This window comes from Panulirus ornatus, chromosome 12 (assembly GCF_036320965.1).
Source record: "Panulirus ornatus isolate Po-2019 chromosome 12, ASM3632096v1, whole genome shotgun sequence".
NCBI classification, from domain to species: Eukaryota; Metazoa; Arthropoda; class Malacostraca; order Decapoda; family Palinuridae; genus Panulirus; species Panulirus ornatus.
Window position 1 is genome coordinate 46,701,753 of NC_092235.1, and position 18,837 is coordinate 46,720,589.

At 40.1% G+C, this 18,837-nt stretch overlaps 1 protein-coding gene across 9 annotated transcripts in view; it reads left to right on the top strand.

Moving 5' to 3' along the window:
• Window positions 1-18,837, top strand: part of tmod (tropomodulin) — a 301,351-nt gene that overhangs the window by 7,351 nt on the left and 275,163 nt on the right. For 8 of the 9 annotated variants that reach the window (XR_011713467.1, XM_071667838.1, XM_071667844.1 and 5 more), the window contains exon 2: window positions 3,932-4,118. The exons of the other annotated variant lie outside the window; for it this stretch is intronic. Coding sequence is in view for 7 of the 8 variants with exons in the window: in XM_071667838.1 (XP_071523939.1) it covers window positions 4,038-4,118 (81 nt within the window). In the remaining variant the exon portion in view is untranslated. The remainder of the gene's footprint in view (window positions 1-3,931; window positions 4,119-18,837) is intronic. 9 annotated transcript variants of the gene reach the window in all.

Below are 18,837 nucleotides of genomic sequence, written 5' to 3' on the forward strand. Positions count from 1 at the left end.
CTTTCTGAAAAATTTCACGTGTTTTAATCAATGGCTGCCTTTATTTTCTGAATTATCGTGTATATATATATATATATATTTCACTCAGTATTTTCTGTTTATTAGTATGACATTTGTATTATTCATTGCTGTCGTTGTAGCATGGGAGCGACAGTCTTCATCATATCTCTGAATTGCATTATATTTTTTGCCCCTTTGTAAAGCTGTGATGATTTGCTGGCATAGTGTTCTGTAGAAGGTTTCATCAGTATGCCTACAATGGACTGAGGTATTTGTTATGAAAGGAGATATGCCAGTGATTTTACATATGAAGGTATATGGCATCAGCAGCCTTTCGGACATTGTGAGGTCACAACGCCACAAAATTACATGCATTATGTTCTGTACAATCACTGTTCCTCATTTCAAACAGTTTATAGCACACTAAACTGACAACGCAGCTGCTTTTGAAAATAATCTTTGTTCTGACTCCTCAACATTGTTACTGTTGAAAAGAGATGCTTTTCACGTATAACTTTCATGTTCCACTATCATGAATAGTGTTTGGGGCTTTCGACAACCCGGATGTTACAAATCCCAGATACAGTTGCGCCTCTTTCAAAAGGTGCGTCTCCAGTCTCTCCGTGTGTACCTGGGAGCCCAGACAAGGATTGTCAAAAACGGTCCGTTGTATCTTTGTCCACATTACTCTGGCGAACGGAGGCATTAGAAACCCATGTGATCTAATGCCAGACCAACGCTGCCCTGAGTACTGGTATGGGAAGCTTTGGGTTAATATAACTTAAGTTGAATTTCAGACTAGGTGAGCAACCGCCTTCTGAGGAGCAAGCAATACAGTCGGGTTATCCATTACCCGATGATGGTCAGGTAAACACAGCTGCTTACTCTTGCCATTGACTGCCCAAAGAAGAAATGTCTGTTGGAAACTTTCTCTAAAATATTTACAGGATAGCATCAAATGATTGCATGTGAGACTGAATAAAGAGCCTGCGAATATCTGAGCAAACACAGCGATCTTGGTATTGCCATTAGGTCATTTGCTTTTACTCTAGATTATCTTTTTTTTTTTTTACTACATATCAGCACTGAAATCCTGATGATATTAGCTGGTTCAAATATTGCGTTTGATAACAAAACCAATATCAATTTGCTAATTTGAACTTATTCTTGAAGTTGCTGCAGTTCATGGGCGCCAATAATTCAGTTACCTTTTTGTTGATTCAAATCACTAACTGGAATTTACAAGATTAACAGTGAAAACGTCTTTCATCTTTTATTACAATATTACTCAAAGCTTCATATAATTATATGCCAAGCAATGGGTGTTTTGATTTCCAACGAATGAATATATATATATATATATATATATATATATATATATATATATATATATATATATATATATATATAACGGTAATTATATATTTCACTGTAAAGTATAATCGTATAACAGTTAATCATTGTTTTTTTTAGCATAGTTATAGCATGAAAATTGCATTCAAAACGTTACTGTCCAGGGTTTATTTTGTAATAAACAAGGTTTAGTTAATCAATGGCGTTTGTGTCTAGGCAACCACCCACAACTATGCCACCTGTATTCTTTTAAGGCTGTTGTTTGTCAGCGCAAAGACTGAAGTTTCACCAGTACGAAGCTAACCAAAATGCTGTCGATTTAGACATCCTTCTATTGTCTCCTTTTCAACGTCTCAATCCGTTCCTTGGTATTCGGCTAATGGTCGCTTGTTAAACGGCATTCGTTTCTTCCAATACCTTCATTCTAAGTGTCATCAAATGTCACATGGTTAATACTATGTAGTTGCAAAATAAGACGTCATGTCTTTTAAACTATAATTTTATTTTTGCTAGTTTGTCCCATTAGGTTTGCAAACCACACTTACAGTGTTTAATTTTCGATACCAGCTCCCAGTTCGAGACAGCTACTGTTCTGTCATCTGAAGAGTTGTCTAAGCATCCAGTCCGACTTTAAATTCCCCAAAGATTTTATTTAATTCCAATGAAACCCTGAAAAACAGAGCAAATTCCTTTAACATATCCTAATTCTAATAACCCAAGAAACTTTAAAGCCCGCAACAAGACCTTTTTTCCTGTATTTAAAAAAACCCATAGGTGTTGCACAAAATGTCTAGTACGAATATTTTTGTCTCATCCACTGGTCCACTTACACGATCACATACTCAACATAAACCTAAAATTTTCACAAATGCATTCTCGGATTTTTCACCAATTATGTTTTTTTCTTCTTAATCAGACGATTTCATGAACTTGTGTATATCAATTACATCTTCCCCGGAAAATTCATCGGAAATACTTGAGGAGAGCTGTTGAGTCTTATGGTTACTGAATGCTTGCCTAGGAATATGATTTTGGTTGTTTTATCAAAACGTTTATGTACTCGAGCTTGGAGGTTAGTCTGTATGATGTCTTTATTTTCCACCCAATTTCCTATGGCATGGCGAAGACATTACGGACACCCAATAAACTTGAATGCCTAGAGTTATAGATGAGTATGAGGCAAATTCATCCTATGTATTTCAGTCTAGTGCCAATATATAATTAGGTCCCAGACTGTAGGATATAATGCTCCTGAAGCTACCAGGAGGGAGAGTTTGAACTAAGGAAGGACGTATTAAGAATAGGCTGCTCATTACTACGTGAAACGTGTCAACATCTTGGCACAAGTTCATTGATTTTTCTTCATATATCGACATGGATTTCGTCAGTACATTAGAACATTTCCTCGAACCATTTAAGCTTTGTATCTTGCACTTTAATAGTCACCCATTAAGTCTTGTTTTTCCTCTCATTTTTGTGATAAACCGAGAGAGTACCAGAGAATCTTATAATCTTATTTCGTGGCTAATGAATTAATTGTAAGATTGAGGTGACTTTGCGAAAGATATTTGATTGTGCATCATCATTTTCGTAATGTCGTACAACTCTGCAGTACTTTGAAAATATAGCCAAAAAGAACGATATCCAATGTTCAGCAACTGTTCTTGTTTAGTTTAACATTTCTGTCAAACTTTGAAAAACAAAGGAACAAAATTACTTAATTTTCAACACACCTATCTCCTCTGATGCATTTCATGATGTTAAGATAATCCTGCCAAGCCAGACCGCGGTCACAATGTTCTTACAGATAATTCTGTCTTGTACTAGGATCACAAGGTGTTGACTGGTACTAGGATCACTAGGTGTTGACTGGTACTAGTCTCTGAAAGTCGTATAAATGTTGCGCCAACACCTGCAGTGAACACGCGTACTGTTCCTGCATTTAAAAAGACGAATCTATTCTCAGTATCTCCCCCCCCCCCAAAAAAAAAGCGACTAGGGAGGGGGCGTGGGGCTGGAAATCCTCCCCTCTCGTTTTTTAATTTTTCCAAAAGAAGGAACAGAGAAGGGGGCCAAGTGAGGATATTCCCTTAAAGGCTCAGTCCTCTGTTCTTAACGCTACCTCGCTAACGCGGGAAATGTTGAAAAGTATGAAACGAATGTACTGGGAATGTGAAAATGGGTAGAGTGAGAATATTTCACATTTAACAAACTGTCACCGCGAGGCAGGGACACAGGTTTATGTCCTTAGCCCTTTGATTTTCTGTTGGTTTATTTAGTTCATATATGAAATATTGTTTATAGCTACACATGATTTTACAACAAACATGATTAAATATACTTTCTACACCCATTTCTTCATACAGACCATGCAAATATTTCAAACAAATATGAATACATGTACACAGCTGCTACTTTAGATATCATTCATTTATCTATCCTTATGGGAAAATATAACGTTAGTCATGCAAATACATTTGAAAATGTACATTATAGAATCTATATTTACAAAAGGCATCATTATTTGGCATCAGTTGCCTGCGAAATTTCCGCTGACCACTAGAAAAAATCGTTCCAGGTGATTGAGACTTGAATATTCTCAAACAATTTATCATAAGGATAAATTGCTTATAATTCGAGAGGTAAAGAGCAGTAAGTGATTGGTAGTCCCGATAAAAGGCAAAATGGAGGTGGAAATCACACAGAGAACGGTGTCCCACAAGGTGACAAAGATCACCAAGAAGCAGCAGTACTACAAAGCTTCCGTGAGTATTCCTAAATAATTTCATTTCATTTATAGTGCTTAGTCTCTCATTCATAGTGCCTAGTGTCTCACTTACAGTGCTTAGTCTCTCATCATAGTGCTTGGTCTCTCATTTGGCTTTGTCATTAAGTTCCTGTTGTTGTCTTTGTTTGTGTTACCAGTACTTTGTTGCTGGATTTTTAAACATTTGTTTTTTAACGGATGGTGTATGTTCTTAATAAAGGTCTGACGACGGACTCCACCTTGTTCAGAAATGAGAAAAGGAGATTTGTTGAATGCACAGTAATTATGATTATATAAAAGAGAGCAGGACCTGAAGGAATATAGACAAATTTGAGATTAGGTTACTTATTTTAAGTTGGACTTCAAAGGTCAAGGTACTCTTGCTAGGTCTCCATTGTAAGTTTCCATTTTTCGCTCGTTATTAGAGGAGTTATTCACCATGCAGCTATTGTTTGCCTTTAGTAGTAACACAGGAAACCAAATCATCAACGTTATTCAGTAGCAGGATATCAAAACAGAAAGTCGGTTTTCTTTGCAGATCTTTACAAGGTTTCACATGCTCGAATATTAGATAAATAAATATATATCTTTCTTTTCTTTTAAACTATTCGCCATTTCCCGCATTAGCAAGGTAGCGTTAAGAACAGAGGACTGGGCCTCTGAGGGAATATCCTCACCTGGCCCCCTTCTCTGTTCCCTTTTTTTTTTAAATTAAAAAAAAAAGGAAGTATTTCCAGCCTCCCGCTCCCTCCCCTTTTAGTCGCCTTCTACGACACGCAGGGAATACGTGGGAAGTATTCTTTCTCCCCTATCCCCAGGAATATATATGTATATATATGATAGAGTTGATAGAGATGCTCTGTGGAAGGTATTAAGAATATATGGTGTGGGAGGCAAGTTGTTAGAAGCAGTGAAAAGTTTTTATCGAGGATGTAAGGCATGTGTACGTGTAGGAAGAGAGGAAAGTGATTGGTTCTCAGTGAATATAGGTTTGCGGCAGGGGTGTGTGATGTCTCCATGTTTGTTTGATTTGTTTATGGATGGGGTTGTTAGGGAGGTAAATGCAAGAGTTTTGGAAAGAGGGGCAAGTATGAAGTCTGTTGTGGATAAGAGAGCTTGGGAAGTGAGTCAGTTGTTGTTCGCTGATGATACAGCGCTGGTGGCTGATTCATGTGAGAAACTGCAGAAGCTGGTGACTGAGTTTGGTAAAGTGTGTGAAAGAAGAAAGTTAAGAGTAAATGTGAATAAGAGCAAGGTTATTAGGTACAGTAGGGTTGAGGGTCAAGTCAATTGGGAGGTAAGTTTGAATGGAGAAAAACTGGAGGAAGTAAAGTGTTTTAGATATCTGGGAGTGGATCTGGCAGCGGATGGAACCATGGAAGCGGAAGTGGATCATAGGGTGGGGGAGGGGGCGAAAATCCTGGGAGCCTTGAAGAATGTGTGGAAGTCGAGAACATTATCTCGGAAAGCAAAAATGGGTATGTTTGAAGGAATAGTGGTTCCAACAATGTTGTATGGTTGCGAGGCGTGGGCTATGGATAGAGTTGTGCGCAGGAGGATGGATGTGCTGGAAATGAGATGTTTGAGGACAATGTGTGGTGTGAGGTGGTTTGATCGAGTAAGTAACGTAAGGGTAAGAGAGATGTGTGGAAATAAGAAGAGCGTGGTTGAGAGAGCAGAAGAGGGTGTTTTGAAATGGTTTGGGCACATTGAGAGAATGAGTGAGGAAAGATTGACCAAGAGGATATATGTGTCGGAGGTGGAGGGAACGAGGAGAAGTGGGAGACCAAATTGGAGGGGGAAAGATGGAGTGAAAAAGATTTTGTGTGATCGGGGCCTGAACATGCAGGAGGGTGAAAGGAGGGCAAGGAATAGAGTGAATTGGATCGATGTGGTATACCGGGGTTGACGTGCTGTCAGTGGATTGAATCTGGGCATGTGAAGCGTCTGGGGTAAACCATGGAAAGCTGTGTAGGTATGTATATTAGCGTGTGTGGACGTATGTATATACATGTGTATCTGGGTGGGTTGGGCCATTTCTTTCGTCTGTTTCCTTGCGCTACCTCGCAAACGCGGGAGACAGCGACAAAGCAAAAAAAAAAAAAAAAAAGAAATATATATATATATATATATATATATATATATATATATATATATATATATATATATATATATATATATTTCGATAAATCGCGTATGAAGACGTTCTTTATAGTGTTGGTGATTTCGGTAGAGGATGTGCCATTACACAATTTTTTTCTTATGAATATGCGGTAGAGGGTAGGTCTATGTAATTCGTGTCCTTCTCTGTCGAATTCCTGCTCCATTTAGTCAGTTTTTCAATACTGAAATGCGAAACAGGCATCAGGATGATTGCAAACGAATACTTACATAGCAAGTACATATGCTAAATGTGAGATTTTTCATGCAGTAGATAAGGTGGCGTCTGGATACATAACCTTTACAACGTTTTTGCGCATTGTTTGTTTTTCTCCTTCTTCCTATATTTTGTGACTCGAGAATCTAGATAGACGAGTTTAAATATTTTCCATTCATTTTGATGACATGTCATTAGATTTTAATCTTTAATTTAGATGATTTTTACTGGATTTCAGATATTTATATTTCATGCTATTTTCATAAACATCGATATTTTTTATTTTAGTTGAAATTTTTTTCTTATATTAGTTATCAAGGAACAGCTGCGTATGGAGTCAGCGCCTGGAGTGAATTTACCTTCACCTTAGCAGCTTTTCTAACCTAGTTTTTGTGTTATGTAGCTCAGAGTATTAGCCTACGGAAAGGCAGTTACTTAGCATACTCTTGAATAGAAGTTAGTATACTGATACAGGAGGCTTGGCCCTCTCGTTCCACCATTCAAGTCAGGTGAACGCCTTCAGCTAGTCGTCTGGTGGTGGACGACTTATAGCACTGAACATTGGCTGACGGATGAGGGATGACAACAATTACAGCAGTCGCCAGGCACATCATTGGAAACTTTCAGAAACCTGAAACACATAAAGCTACGAAATCTATTATGATAGGTTGAGTTGCCGTGGTGTTGTGACGAGTGTTACCGTGGGTGTGATGGGTATTACCATGGGGTTGTGACGGATGTTGCCGTGGTGGTGTGACTGGTGTTACCGTGGTTGGTTTATCGAGTCTTGCATACTGGTGTGACGGGTGTAGTTATGGCGTTGTGACGAATGTGACCTTGAGGCTGGTCCCCAGGCAAGCGTTTGTCACTTTTGTTTTTATTTGTGCTGATATCACGGGCTACTTTATTGCGCACCCCCATTCGCATCTTGTGAGCGATGTCGCAAAAGGATTACACGGGTCACAAAGGGTCTTTGTCATAGCCCAGTGGCCTAATATTCATGTCACTCTTACACAATTGGCTCATTACATAAACTAAGGATACCGGTAGCTTCTCCCGCGTCGTGTGACTGCGTCAAGGTATGATGTGCAGGGTCTCTGGCCCCATCGGGTACATGATATACCTACTGTTGGTCCCACCACCAGCCGGGTATTGCTGGCCGCTTTGTCCAGGTGGACGAGGGAGCTGCGAACACACTCTGTGGAAAAGTAGCGAGTTGAGTAGTTTACAGGGCTTGTGTTGCTGAGGCAACATGGTATATCCTTGTTAAGGCGAGAAATCTGGAAAGAGATTCTCTGGAAAGATTGGCTCTAGTTAGGTAAGTGAATAAGATTTTTCTTCCCAACCAGCCAGTGAAAAGGTTGGCAATGAAATTGTCCCCCCTCCCCTCCCCCCTCTCCAAGATTTGACTTCACAACACGAGCGATCGTTTGCCCACGTCAACAGCAGTAGTGGTCGTATTCCAGGAAGTCGATGGTTCCGTGGGGTTGAGCATCGGTCAAGAAGGATTTCGTCGAAGTGTTATCGCTCTCTTTACGGGAGCCGCGTAGCTTCGACTATATAATCAGAGTAATCGTATGGTGAAGGGGAGTCGAGTATCACTACCCTAGATAATCTTCGGCCTGATTGCGAAGGCCAAGATGCACTTTACCACTGGTCAACTCGGGTTGACTCTCCATGGACAAACTGGGTCATGTTCTTTAAGTTCTTTAAGTAAACACATAAGGCGGACAGTAAAGTAGTGGCCACTGCTGGTGAGTGAGGCTGGTTTTATGACCCACTGGTCACTGGTCGTCCCATTAGGCTCGGAGGAGAGGAATGCTGTGGGTAAGTGAAGGTCTGGGAAGACAGATGAGGTCTATGGCAATACCAGGGAGTTGCTGCAAACTATAATGGTGTTCTTACTACAGTCCAGGAGTTACGTGCGTTTCTCTTTGCTTTCTGGCTTTCACTTACCACTAACTTGAAGAACTTCCTCGTTTGTGTCTGGAAGATGGAAAGGGAACAGATGTTATTGGAGAAGCAAATGGTGTATTTCACTGCTTTTTGTGGCTGAACAGAGCCCTGCTCCTGCCAGTGGCGAGGACTCAAGCCCACTTGATTCGACACAGCCTACGGTGTATTCAGAACCCGCTCCTGGGAAGTCTTCACTATTTTACATATGGACCTCCTGTTGGTGATAGCAAGGGAAGCTGCTACCTGTGGCCGCGGACACTATGAAGAGCTTTGACGTGGTGTATCGTGAGGCACCATGAAGAGCTTTGAATTGGTGCATCGTGAGGCATTTCATGAGATGTGTAGAGTCCGTAAGATACTTTGGGCCGTACATATGGCTGGTGATAGCTTACCTGGAGTCGTGTTGTCATGGCGATCTTTTCCTCGTGATCGATGGTGAGGCAAGTGTGTGTGTGCACTCATACACATATTAGTACCAGTATAGACTAAACGTTAGGCAGGGCGATGAGGTGTAATGAGGCAGTGAGCGGCAATTTCACTGAAACCCACTTGGATTTGCTGACATTACAGTGAATGCTGCCTTCATTCGCAATCATGGTGTTAGTTATTGAGCTCCCAGGGTTATGTAGACTGATGGTCTACTTTCCTCACTATAGTGGTGTAAACTAGCGGAGGGCCAGGCGGGGAGGTAAGTAAACGGCCCAACCTGGTCAGGGTGTAAGGAGACGGCCAAGCCTTGTCAAGTAAAGCTTCCACCCGCACAGGCCACGACTACCATCAAATCAATCCTCCGACGTTGCGGTTAAGTTTATATATCTTATCATGTACTGGACACATCGAATAAATAATAATTTACTTGTGGTCACCGAGGTCCTATTTTGCGGTAAGCCGGTACGCTAACTATTGTACTGCGAAGCCTCATAAATATTCTATATCACACCAATGAGTTAGTATACGAACGAATCCTTGAATCCTCGGCGCTCTGAGGAAAATCATCATAAGTTCCATGTGTCCAGTAGCTTTCCAGTATAATGAACAGGAACCAATTTTGTGAGAAACCCTAAAGTCGGTAAACAATGTGTTTTGAAAAATCTTTGATCTGGATTTAAAACCAAACTCGATCATCTTGTCGAGTCTTCACACTAGACACTCTTGTTGTTAGGTACTGTAATTATGTTTTGCTTCTTGGAGGTAAGTGAGTTTACTGTGTGTGTCGTGTTTTATGTAATACTGGATAATGTTCCTTGCACCTTTCGCTATGAGTTTATGCGCGCCACACAGCTAAACTCAGACACATGCAAATAAGTACACACAAATACGCACACAATCGCACACACGCCACAGCCAACCACACACATACATACATATATTTATATAGACATGTATTTCAACCACTTTCCAAACCAGCCTGTTTGTTATTGTTATTACCTGGAAATTTATTGCCGTCTCTTGATCTGATTGTTTGATTATAAGTGATTCTTTGGCTTTATCAACTTCATGAAACTACCTGCAACATTATAGTAAAATACTTGTCAGAAAGCAAGTGACGGGTACAAATAAATTATCCATGGTGGATTTAAAGTACATTAACTTTAGATTCCCTCATTTATTGGACTCAGAATATATGACAGGACTAATGAATTAGCTGAAATTTATGCCTTCAGGATGAAGCCGACTATAATTTGGGTTTAACTGCGTCGTTTAAAACAAATAATTCACTAGGAACGTGAACCAAGCTTTTAAAGCTTGAGACGTATGGAAATGGGCACAAGTCGATTCATCTGCCTTTATAATACCACGCATGATCCCAATATATATATATATATATATATATATATATATATATATATATATATATATATATATATATATATATGTTTCACCAGTGGGCACAGTTGACATCTTGTGGTGGCTACTCGGCTAGGCTACAGATACTCGCCGCAATTTGCTCCTACTGCTTTCATAGAACAGATAAGATGTAAACTGTCATCAGCATTACTCTCACACAACACTGAGCACTTAAGTGTTGTAAGATGAATGAACTTAAAGGCAAAACTCCTTCTTGCACAATGATGTTTTCTTCCAAATACTTGATACATGCCTACGGTAAATAATTCGCCCGTCATGCGTTTTGTTACATAAATCGGTCATTTGTGGCCCAGGTCCTTGACCTTTCGTGCTCTCCGTATTGTCTATCGTGCCGCCGTCCTCTCTATGGGTACGAGAGCATAAATTAAGGCGCAGCTTATGCGGCAAAAATCAACAATCGATCTGACATGATTTAAACGGAAAATACTTTGGCCGACCGAAGGGAGGGAGGTGGATGTGGGGGGGGGGGGGTTAAGAATGACGACCAACGATACAGCCGACTTACAGGCGTGTGTCAACAGTCATAACTCATGATAATTTATTGTTAATTTATCAGGGGATAACGTGATAAGACCCATAGATAACCATAGAAAATGTGAATAGCCTTCGACACTTGTTGCGGTCGCTAAACATAGCCAATAGTACCTTCACGTTACACACAGAGAAGTGCGAGCTATTTCAGGGTATAGTGTCTACAGCAACCACTAGATGGCCGTGGGTAATATAGATGGGCTGACAGTAACGTCAGGTTAAGTTTGTATTATCACATCATCTCATACTTTAGAGAATTTCCTTTTTTTTCAGCCATCGTTATGTGAGGAGGACAAGGTGATTAACCTTGCAGCCAAAACAAGCAGTGTATTAAAAAAAAAGGTTCAAGGGCTTGTAGAGGGTAAGGGATATATTTAGTGATAACGACATAACGAGCGGTGTTATGTGGTCGTTATGAAAGACGGAATGAACTTTGGCGTGCCTTATATTTGACGTTATGATTAACATAACAATGGCTTCCAAGTGAGATTTTTTTGGGGGGTTACGCATAGTCCAGAAATGTTCATGTAGTCAAATTTACTTTCTTATGATTAAAAAAGTTGTAGGTTCGACCTTAGATATTAGGTATAGTCCCAGGCGACGTGTACAAAAATCTAAAACTAAATTTGCAATGATTGTCATACGTCAAGTTCGGGATTCCTCTCCCATCACCATCAGTGTTAGGGCTAGGCTGGCCCAGGACGTGGTAGGGGGCCAGGCTACTGCCAGTATTATATAAACAGCTTAGAGGCAGGTCCCTTACTTACTCACTCAGGGAGTCTTGCCCTCCCATTGTTATCCTATTATTCGTAAAGTGTCTTATCTTACATTGGTAATAGGAGGTTAGCTTTTAAGCTTGTGTTTCATTCTTTCTCCCCTACCCACATTATGATGGAGGTCCACCAACCGACCTCCACCCACGGAAACTGTAATGGATTCTGATCAGCATTGTTTTCTAATGGTTTATGTTCACTGAAGACAAAGCAGACCTGATTTAGGAACCAATTTTTGAGTTTAGGTTTTCTAACTTTATTTCAATGGCCTCAGGGGCACCGTGTTGAGGGCTTTCTTAGTCCTCATGTCGGGGATGATTAGTTGGTTATTTTGGCTTTAGGCTTATCAACTGTCAGGGTTCATTACGGCTGTCAACGTCATCTAAGAACCGCTAGTCTTAAAAAAACTTGAACACCTTCTTAAGGAGCTCAAGATAATTCTAAGACCATACACGCTCTCACTGCATATATGGCCCTTACGGCTGTGGAGGCACGTGCCCTCACCTCTATATTCTGCACTACAAACCTGGCTAGCTGCCGCCTAACGTCCATTCGTTTCATTACCGAATATTTACATCAGGAAGTGATACGATGATTTAACTTGGTCTTATGGACGCTCACACCCGCGAGCACCATATCCTAAAGACTACTTAATACTTGGGAGTCGGCAAGCCGCTGCGTCACATGATTAATGTGTGGCCGTTGGCAACTGCAGGTTGGACAGCTGTGATGTCTGTTTCTTTCCTTACCTCGCTTGGTTGTGGAATCTTTACTATCTCATAATTTTCCAAGCAAATGCGACCTGCATCTCTTAAGTAGGCAGTTTTTTCACCTCAAGACCTGCTGTACAAAAATTAAATCGACCATCTAAACACGCTCAGGTACAACCCTAATTATAATGCTGTTAGAATTCCTGAAATTATGTACTTTTCCTATATAAGGTCTGTAACAGATTACCATGTACCACATAACAGTGAAAGTATTAGAGAAATTCAAAAAAATGCAAAATTCCAGAATTATACTTTTGTCCAAAGACAAATACTTAACATGGAAAGGGAACAAGGTGTACCGAGCTCTGACAGGATGCTTAAAAATCAGTGTCATGGTAGGACTGAAGTTTCTCCCTGGTGATTCAGATAATGTTGTCTCTGAACATTTAAAGCACATAGGCTATAAAAACAAGTGGATGTAAATATATCCAAGTAACAGCCACTCAGACGATGATGTTTGAAGCACATCAGTGGTACAAAATTAGGAAGCGACAGCACTTCAACATCCCTGCTAGATAACTCCCTTTGATGTGACCCTCTCTAATTATCCACTGAAGACGCCAAATGAGGCAAGGCGATAGACTGACCGTTCCCAGCACTGCAGAGGGGTCAGGAACATTAGGCAATGTTATGTTACACTGATAGTATTGTATGACAAATGCTGATGGATTGGAATCTAAGGATCGCGTAAATCTCACGTAATATTGTTGATGTGGTAGGCAGCTTCCTAAAGAGGTAAGAACTCACTTTTTCTGTCCATGGTAGTAAGGAGAAAAGAGAAGAAAAAGGAGGAGAATTGGTTCTCCTTATGAGAGATAAATGTGTTTCGAAAACAGCTGTAGATGGCCCGTTCAGACAAGGTGCAGACTAGGCCAACTGTTGCAAAGAAGTGCACAGTGATGTTGATAATATGTAATCCTCCAAAACATTTTAACGATCCAGAGCAAATAAACAAAGACAGTAATGGAGGAACAATCAGGATGGTACATGAGGCAGTGAAATATGCACTTCTCAATGAAGTATTGATAATGAGGGATTTTATTCATAAGGAAACAGGTTGGTGGGATGTGGGTTCTCAAGGTGAAAGGGAATCATTGAGACAAGTATCGTCGTGTATGTACATGAAGATTTTCTGTACTGGGCATGTCAGTGAACAATCTAGGATGAAAAGGAGTAATCCTATGATATCATCAGATCTTATCATCACATACTAGCATGAATATTTAGAGTATCATAAATGATACACCAATAGGAAAAAAGTGATCATGTGATGCTTAAGTAAGATTGTGTGGTACACGAGAAAGTTAAAAGAGCAGAGATGAGAGAGGAATTGAAGAGGACATATAATCGTGGAAACAACATGGAGCTTAACAATTTCTGTGGTGACAATATCAAATGGAGTTCAGTAGACGGGGACCAGGGCATTGTGGTGAAAAACTTTGTGAAATTTACACTTCCAGCTCAAACGCTCAACAAACAACGGCCTGAAAATTCACAAACAAACCATTCCAGCAACTCTCATGTAGAAATGAGAAGCATATTCGTTGATCACACTTCAATAACCTCATGCAGAAATAGCATACTCGTTGCTTACACTTCAATTACCTCCTAGCACAGATCCTTGCACCGTAACAAACATAACACTGACAAAACACATACATATTGAAATAACTCAGTAGTAACAAATAACCGCCGTCTTAAATTTCGTACTCGCTAGATTTACACTCATCAGAAGCCACACTTTCTAGACAGTCACACTTGTCTGTCTGAGCTTTGGGCATCACCCATCCCTACAAGACAACAAACATCGTTTCAACATACCCCAAGACACTTCGGTGCCCAAGATATAACTACTATCAAGAAGACAGCGAACACTATCTGCTCAGTTGCCCTACGCTATCTGCACATACACAGACACTCACACAGCATCACAACACTTTAAGCCCTGTGACCCTGACCTCGCAAACGCGGAAGACAGCGGCAAAATATATATGTATATATATATATATATATATATATATATATATATATATATATATATATATATATATATATATATATTCGTACTATTCGCCATTTCCCGCGTTAGCGAGGTAGCGTTAAGAACAGAGGACTGGGCCTTTGAGGGAATATCCTCACCTGGCCCCCTTCTCTGTTCCTTCTTTTGGAAAATTGAAAAAAACGAGAGGGGAGGATTTCCAGCCACCCGCTCCCTCCCCTTTTAGTCGCCTTCTACGACACGCAGGGAATACGTGGGAAGTACTCTTTCTCCCTATCCCCAGGGATAATATATATATATATATATATATATATATATATATATATATATATATATATATATCGTGTTTTCCGGAATTTTTTAATATTCATTCCGACATGCTAGTAGGGATAAAGTGTCAATTTTCTTATAGATAATGTACAGGACATCAAGTAATCGTTAGAAAGAATGGAAAAAAGAATAAGGTTCTATAGTTTCCTGAAGCCTTGAATACCTGTATTTATATCTTTTAAGGATAGAGCTAAATACCACCGGAAGACGTAATTCTGTTAATATTTCAAATTTTGTTATGACTCAAATCGTAGAGTGTTTAGAGGTATCATCGTACATTTCATATTGTGCGTGAGTCTGTATGATGCCTGTGAATATGATCGTTGTCGAACGTTGAATTGGTAATGGCCAATTTGGTAATGGTGTTATTGTAGACGCTAACGTGTGAGTGCCAACCCGGCAGTCATTAAATGCAATTTACCTCAGTCGTATCTGGCACGAAGACCTCAGTAAGAATTATTTATTACGTTTATCATTGCATGTAAGAGTTCTGGGAACATTATTTTATCCATTAATGACAAGGTTAATCCGGGCTAAAAACCATCAAGAAATCTCTAACATACTTTGATGTTTCAGGTGTCGTCAGAGGCAGGATAATTTCATGGTGCACTGAGGCTTCATGAACATGACCATGGTAGTCACCGTAAATATTAGTTAATCAAGGCAACTGTCAACACCCAACAACACTGTCTGGTGCTGACGTTAGTCTCCTCCACCTTAATCTGGGCAGGTTTCAGGATCTGAAGCAAACTAGCCTTCAATCCATGAAAGTAGAAATGTTCTGTGCTGCCGGAATTCCATGCTAGACGAACCACAGCACTGTCGTTATCTGTTTGTCGTACGTGTGTTTGGCTTTGTTTTACAGGTTGATTGATTTAGTTTTCTCTAATATAGTTTTTGTGTGAGTGAAACGACGACCAAATATAATTACCGTGACTCAGTTATCGCGAAGGGTTATTACTTTTTTTTGACCAAACGACTTTTTTCATTTGCTCTCCATTAAGAAACACGTAAGACTCTAACCGTCATCCTAGAATTATTGCTAAAGAAACCGAAATTTTCATTATGTACGCCGTTTTATTTTGTAAGTTTATTTCTTTGCTTTTCAACAGAAGCAGAGTCCATTTCATCATTACTTTCAGGTATTTCTTTAGCGTTCTGTTGATACTTTATAGCTTAGGGAGCTAAAAAAAAAATTGAACATTATAGTGGTTGTGTTTGTATTTCGGAGGCAGCCTTCGCTGCCCAAGATATATGACTCAAGAATCACTTGTCTTTACACCACTAAAACTAGGGTTCAAACTTGCTTAGTCAGGCATATTTTTAGGACTCGAGTGGTGTGTGAGGTTAGGAGAGGCGGCCATGTTGTTGCTTAAGACACACCAGCTAAGAATGTCAACTTACGGCCTATCATACAACACCCACACCACAACAAAGACACACTAAGTGAGCAACCCCATGTTTTTTCTTCAAGAAAAACAGAGGAAGGCTTGGCGTGTCGTACACTCACGAAAATATAAGGAAGAATTCTGTCTAGTCTCCTTCTTGTGGCCGAAATACGCAGACATAAATTTTCGATGCGAAATAAGGATTTGTTGTTCGTTTTAGGGGCTCCGCTGGTACCTTAGCTCCAGACAAAAACGAAGTTCTATCGAGACTTGTTAATGTGTTATGAAAGTGCGGATGAATTGCTGATATAACCAATGAAAGTATTTGACTGTAGTATGTCCTGTTATATAAAACTTTTTATAAAAGCTTTACAGTGTGTTCGTAGTGCTGGTTGGTTTATGATGCAGAGTATTATGTTACCTGCAGGATTGTATGTATATTCTAGCACTACAAACAACACACATTGCCAGAAACTTGGTTATGTCTGTCATGTACTGTCAAAACATATATGCAGATGACTGAGAATGACGTCTGTTATTAGCTAAAGACCTTGTAATTACAGCCTTCCCCTGCGACTTCATTATACTGACGTCATCACAAATGCGCTATGTCACTGCCAGTCTGTTCTTTTATTTTATTTTTGTAAGATTTTAGGTACGACTATCTAGTATTACGTCCTCTAGATTACTCTAACAAAGAGGCACAAACGGTAGAAAATGTTTCTGTTTTCTTTCTGAGAGCAAACAGTTGAGATTGTAACGTAGTTTTACCATTCTGGCGCCAAGTGCCACATAGAGAAGGCCAAATGAAACCATCATACCTTGGCAACTGTAAATATCACAAAAGTGTGAAGTTCGATAGAATTAAACACTAACACACAAAGCTTTAGTCAAAGATTGTTTGTGTATAATTCTAACGAACTTCATAAAACTTTTGTGACACAGTTACCATTATATGATGATTGTTTAGCCTTCTCTCTGTAGCACTCGGTGGAATGGATAAAACTACGTCATAAGCTCAGTTTTTAAGTTTAGAAAGTTTAGAAACCATTTTTCTAATGGCTGTGCCTGCTTATTAAAGTAAACCAGCGGACGTACTACGCGACAGACGTACATGAAATACTCAATAATAAATAAAAACAGGAGCCTGATTGGCAGTGGCATTGGCGCATCTTCTGATGACGTCAGTAAAATGACGTCACCGAGGAAGGCTGCGACCACAAGGTCTTCTCATTATTAGTCGACCAATGCTTCTCTCAGGAACGTTCATTGTTGACTGCTGAATGCACAGTGGTGTGAAAGTCGTAGTTTAACCATATCACGGAATGCTAACGTGTCATATCAACCTTTAAACGAACTATTTACGCAGTGCGATTAATTTGGATTAGTCCCGAGGGTCATCCTTCACAATAATGTGCAGAATCAACAACTATATTTTCCCTTGTCATACATAATCTTAGGTTTAAATGGTCCGTCAAGAGCAGTGTAACATCAATTAACTTGTCTGGAACATTCAAAAACCACGATTCAAGAACTAAGCCACTATATATTGGAACAGTATTGCTTTTCTTATCAGGACCTACCCTGGGCTTTCGCGCATCGTCCTACAGATGTATTTACTGTTTATTATAACGTTACAGCTCCGTTTGTAAACTGTCATGAGGCTGAAGGTGACCCAAATCCACTGTTTTGTTTTAACATGCCAGCTTAGCGGGAGATTAAAAAAAACGTATCTCTCTTCGCTTGTCAGGCCGGACTGCCTCTGTGCCGGAAATTTATGAATCTAGCCTGACGGCCCGGGCATGATACGAGGCCAAGCCAAACTTGTCCTAACTTAACCTTGAAAGGCTTTTGGGCGACTAGGCTGTTTGGTATGTCTTCTGGGGTAAATAATCTGAGGATCAGTCAAATGGCAACATTATTTCATTTTCCCCCACAGTGCACCACGAATACGAGCAACTTTAGATAAATATCTATAATCAATTTACAAAAATTTTTATATATTGCATGTACTTGTATGTTAGCCCAACGAATGTTATCGTGACAAATAAGGACAAATGCAGAGCTGATCCTGTCTCTATGTTGATACAACGGTCATCAGCACAAACCTAGAAAAATGCTGGTGATGAAGTATTCCTTGGCAGGTGGTTGTTAGGCCAGTACGCTCTTCATACCCACAACCCTATTCAGGTAGTCCATTTACCCAGTTGGTGTGAACTCATCCAAGCCACCTGACCTACTCACTTGACTAAATGGAATACATTCTTGTCAAAGAACTTCTCCCTTGGAGCTGCAAGTGCTTCTGGAAGGGGTTCCCAGGTAGATGAAAGTAAATATGGTGATAACATCCTCGTGTCTACTGAGTGTTGTTCAAGGCAACTAAGAGGGGCAGGAAGTTCTTCCTACCTGAATCATCCATCACCTTGTGGACACAAAAGGTGACACGCGAGAATTTTCCCTTGCAAGATAGATAGATATAGATGTATAATTTCGTAAAATTTTGAGGAAAAAGGACAATCGTATATTGTGCTAAATGCGTCCCTTCATATTCATCCTCAGGAATTTCCTGTTGCTTCAAGCGCAGTGTCAAGCGAGCCATGGACGGCCTGCTGCCTGCCTCCCTGTGCCAGACACCTCATGAGGCTGGCCCAACCACCAACCTCATGGGGAGTCCCCGCCTCCCTCCCAACCATAACAGTTCTATACTTGGCGCGGCGTCCCAGG